This window comes from Gastrolobium bilobum, unplaced genomic scaffold (genome assembly GCF_033153095.1).
Source record: "Gastrolobium bilobum isolate Gb01-03AN ecotype WA unplaced genomic scaffold, APGP_CSIRO_Gbil_v1 utg1570, whole genome shotgun sequence".
Taxonomy (NCBI): Eukaryota; Viridiplantae; Streptophyta; class Magnoliopsida; order Fabales; family Fabaceae; genus Gastrolobium; species Gastrolobium bilobum.
In genome coordinates this window covers 181,903-186,915 of record NW_026897563.1, presented here as the reverse complement: position 1 = coordinate 186,915, position 5,013 = coordinate 181,903, and the positions used below count along the sequence as shown (strand labels likewise).

At 30.4% G+C, this 5,013-nt stretch overlaps 1 protein-coding gene across 1 annotated transcript; it reads right to left on the bottom strand.

Annotated features, from left to right (window-relative positions):
* Window positions 1–2,312: 2,312 nt before the first annotated feature.
* Window positions 2,313–4,587, bottom strand: LOC133308098 (uncharacterized). Its single transcript, XM_061508689.1, has 7 exons — window positions 4,438–4,587; window positions 4,089–4,350; window positions 3,907–4,003; window positions 3,146–3,436; window positions 2,934–3,057; window positions 2,789–2,857; window positions 2,313–2,321 (listed from the first exon to the last, which is right to left on the bottom strand). Exons 1-7 carry the CDS (start codon window positions 4,585–4,587, stop codon window positions 2,313–2,315), a joined length of 1,002 nt encoding a protein of 333 aa, XP_061364673.1.
* Between the last annotated feature and the right edge of the window lie 426 nt (window positions 4,588–5,013).

Genomic DNA, 5,013 nt, shown 5'->3' with positions numbered 1-5,013 from the left:
TTTATGATTTTTTTTATTTCTCTCCTCGTACCACAAATGTGCTCCGCATTTCTCGCAAACAAAAGTAGGATCCCCCGCATCCCAATAATCTTAATAAATACAAACACGGAGAAATCACGATAGATGCATAAATTAGGTTCGAAAGAAAAAATGAACAAAATTTAAATTGATGCAAATACCTTCACTGTTAGAAGTAATGTTAGGCACAATGGAATTATTCATATAAGTACCTGTAGCATAAAGAAAAAATGACACGAAGATATCAGAAATCATTTCAATACGAACATTTTGAATCTTTTTTCTTGCTATAAGTAGAATTTAATTACTATAGGGAATTTCGTAATAAAAAAACCACAAAAAATTGTGATAGTATGTCGTGCATGCTCATATTAATATGGTTCTGTTGTAAATACATAATGAATAACGTTTTTTTTTATCTCACTTTGTTTGAGGGCATGTGTTGCAGCACTACTTCCATAGGTATCACCTGGAGTAGAATATTGTATACTTTACAACAACAGAAAATTGAAACAGTGTTAATTCAGTTATATGGTTTCACAAAAGTAGTAACAGTATACAGTTACTAATAAAAAAAATTCATTCTGATCATACCTTGTCATGGAGTCAGAATTAGATATCGTAGTAAGAGTTGAATGTATGGACACAACATCATTAACATCTATTCCTATTTTTGAAATTTCAAAAGTTGAGTAATTAATATACCACGCATAAAATGAATGAACAATAAGTAACATATGAAAAATTACCTGTTAAGTCTTCCATTCGAGTTATATTGTCTATATTAATAAAACACCTAGAATCCTTCTTTTCAGCCAGTATGTTTTTTCGCCTCATTCTAGCATTTTTGGTATCTATCAAAAAATATGAGGATGCCAATTTTTTGAACCAAATGAATTACGAAGCAAACGATAAAATTAAATACTTACGGAGCTATTTTTTATCAAACCAAATGAATTTAATTGACACAATTTGAATATTTTGAATACGAACATTTTGAATATTTTTTCTTGCTATAAGTAGAATTTAATTACTATAGGGAATTTCATAATAAAAAACCACACAAAAAATGTGATAGTATGTCGTGCGTGCTCATATTAATATGGTTTTGTTGTAAATACATAATGAATAACGTTTTTTTTTATCTCACTTTGTTGGAGGGCATGAGTTGAAGCACTACTTCCATAGGAATCACCTGGAGTAGAATATTGTATCTTTTACAACAATAGAAAATTGAAACAGTGTTAATTCAGTTATATGGTTTCACAAAAGTAGTAACAGTATACAGTTACTAATAAAAAAAATTAATTCTGATCATACCTTGTCATGGAGTCAGAATTAGATAACGTAGTAAGAGTTGAATGTATGGACACAGCATCGTTGACATCTATTCCTATTTTTGAAATTTCAAAAGTTGAGTAATTAATATACCACGCATAAAATGAATGAACAATAAGCATAAAATCTTAGATAAGATGACAAATTCCAACAAAAAAATCAATTAAAACAGCTGATTTCTTTTTGTAATAATTTTTATATATTTTTTGTAAACTACAGCTACATAAAAAACCAAAAATCTATTTTCTAAAAAGCAAAAAAATTTAATTTTAAAAAAAAGCAGAATTCAAAAATCAAATATTTTTTTAAAATCTATTTTTTTTTGTAAAAAATATTTCTAAAATTAAAAGGCATAATTTTTTTTTTATAAGTCAATTCAAATAGACCCTTAATTATTTTTATTTTCTCACAAAATCGGTTCAAAATAAGTTCAAAAACGGTTTAGAAGCTATTTATATTTCAGAAGCGGTTCATACTTCAGAACCAGATCAAAATTCATTTGAGTATTTAGTTGATTCAATTTAATTTTTAAATTTATTTATAAAATCAGTTCAATTCTTAAAATTAGTTGAGAAAAATGTGTTTCCATTCCATTCGATTCAATTTGATTTGGTTCGATTATTTTACACGTCTTAATAACAACGTAGAATGTGAGGTTTATGTTGTGGAGTCAATCACCCCTTAACAATGGGTGGGAAAAAATAGAAGGAAACACAAGCTTTTAAAATAAAGTTTCATTATTTTATTTTAGATAAAAAAAGGTTATCACTATAGTAAAATTAAAAGTATCTTCTATGTACCGAAAAAAAGATATCTTCTACTATATTTTCTTTTTCGATAATAGATTTGCCTTCAGCTAATATTCTTTTCCCACCATCCATATTTAAATTCAAAATTTTAAACCATTTCAAATTTCGAATTTTAGATCAGACGACCAATTACAACATAAAAAGCAATTAAAACACCTGATTATCCAAGTAAAATAATGAATGAACAATAAGCAGCACATGACAAATTACCTGTTAAGTCTTCCATTCGAGTTATATTGTCTACATTAATAAAACGCCTAGAATTCTTCTTTTCAGCCAGTATGCTTTTTCGCCTCACTGTATGAGTCCAAATTATTTTTTTTCACATTCACTTTTGTTGAGATATATAAAACCATTAATTTAACCTCACCCAACAGCTTAAGCTTTTGGGTTGAATTGGTTCTTTACATTGTATCAGAGCCTCGGTGTACCGGGTTCGATCCTCGCCGCCTCCCACTTTCTCTCTAGTGGAATTTCTTTCTTTATATAGGTAGGTTGGCCTATGCATTGTCCACTCTTCAAGCCCAGTGGGCTCTCGTGTGAGGGGGCGTGTTGAGATATATAAAACCATTAATTTAACCTCACCCAACAGCTTAAGCTTTTGGGTTGAATTGGTTCTTTACAACTTTAAACAACATGGATTTATCAATAAGAACATTAAGTTCCTTAGGATAGTGCTCGAAATCATCACCCTGCAAAAAAAATACTAATGAAATTTTAATAAGAACTTTAAATGAATAAAAAAATGAGTGGAATAAGAACACAAACCCTTTTGAAATGCTGCTCACGTAAATCTGCAGTACTCATGCCCAACAAAGCAACACAGTCTTTATCAAACAGAATGAAAGATGCAGAATCAGTGTGATCCACAACTCTCAACTGCACACAAAATCTGCAACACATGACCACCGATTGTGTTATTTATAAATAAAATGAACGATCTAATAACAACAACAACAAAAATAGATATAAATACTTACTTTGGATAATAATCATCAAAATGTTTTTGGCAGTTTTTACAATACCATTTCTTGAAATCTTCATAAACAGAATATGGACATTTATTACAGGACTTGTACCACCATTTATATTTGCTCTCAATCGATTTTATGGTTCCATAAGTAATGCAAGTAGTAACCTCACTGCAATTCTTAAAATCACTGATACACTTCCTTTCCGTCTCTTTCAGGAAATCATTCTCAAAAGAATATAAGGACTGACTTGATAACTGAGACAACGTGTAACCGCTATCAATGACATCAGACGAAAGCCTAAAAAAAAACAACATTACAAATAATCAGCTATAAATAATAAAGAAAAGAGCAGAATAATGGAATAACAACAGCTCTCACCTTTTTTTGAGGTCGACAATCTCTGGTACACTGGGACCGATAATTATCCTCGTCGTATACTTTGTATTTGTTATTCCAATTTTTTCTTTAAAATTTATTATTAATTTCAAAACCATAAGGAGGGAAATAAACTAAGACATTCCATTATGAAATCATAATCAAATATTTATGTGAACTCACCCCTGAAACCCTTTATTCTAGCAAGCTGAACTATCATCACGTTTGGAGGAGATTGATTACTCCCCAAAATTTGTTGCACCTGGTCCACGTAGTCCTCCCAGAGAGTTCACTCGAGCTTGTGACCCCTACTTGCACAGTTTTTGCAACAAATCACAAAATAGAATTTTACATCAAATGAACATAACACATAACAAATAACCAATAGATACCTGAGGTTATCAAGCTCCACGACAACCATTTTTGTCTTCCTACCGGAGATAATATGCTCACAAAATTCCCCCATTCCAGAAACTAAACCGATGACATCTACACATTAAGGATGGTTAGACAGATGATATTGTCACACAAACAACAAAAGCATGACTTAGTGGACAGTTCAAAATCTACAAACCTACTAAATAAGGGGAATCAGAAGACTCTTTCTCTATAACGTCAAAATCTACAAAATCAAATCCATTGGTGGGAATAGCAGAATCAATAGTGGATTTTACATCAGTCCTCAAGTTGAAGGACAAACGATAATCATGCTTAGTTGGCCTGAAACCCCCACTATTCAAACCAACTCCAAAAATTTTTATGAAATAAACTTCTCCTTCGTGAATTTTGTTACGGATATTTAAAGAACCCTTGATAGCAGCGTGGACCCTTCCACCCTACAAAACACATGCATAGATTAGTACATTTTAAAAACATGGACCACAAACCAACAGTAATATAAAAAAAAAAAAAAAAACAAATACATTTTCATCTAACAGAATCATCTCTACGTTGTCGTCCAAATTTTTTTGCTGAAAATTAGGAACCTTCCATGTTCTAACAACTCTAGCCTTAATCCTCCATTCCTCCTTAGAAGGATTAAGATCCTTAATAAAATCATACTTGGAATACATAACCAAACGTATATTAGGTAATATTGGCTCAAAGTCTTTGAGGACAAAGAAAAGAACGAAATAGAGACGCTTCCAAATACCTATTTATACACGAATATGCACTATTCGATTTAAAAATTAAAATTAGATTTTTAAAAGAAATTTTTTTTCCCACCATCCATATTTAAATTCAAAATTTTAAACCATTTCAAATTTCAAATTTTAGATCATATGACGCATTCAACATAAAAAGCAATTAAATCAGCTGATTTATTTTTGGATACCAATGTGATGGGCAGTGGAACATTCAATGTCTTGTCTGCCACCACAAATGGTCATTTAATTATTCGATTTAAAGATTAAAATTCTATTTTTAAAAGAATTTCTTTTCCCACCATCCATATTTAAATTCAAAATTTTAAACCATTTCAAATTTCGAATTTCAGA

Excerpts from the sequence above, each read along its gene's own strand:
- LOC133308098 (XM_061508689.1), bottom strand. The coding sequence starts at position 4,587 with ATGTATTCCAAGTATGATTTTATTAAGGATCTTAATCCTTCTAAGGAG. Across the intron at positions 4,351-4,437 it reads TGATTCTGTTAGATGAAAAT|GGTGGAAGGGTCCACGCTGC; the intron begins GTATTTGTTTTT and ends TGTGTTTTGTAG. Across the intron at positions 4,004-4,088 it reads TGATTCCCCTTATTTAGTAG|ATGTCATCGGTTTAGTTTCT; the intron begins GTTTGTAGATTT and ends CTTAATGTGTAG.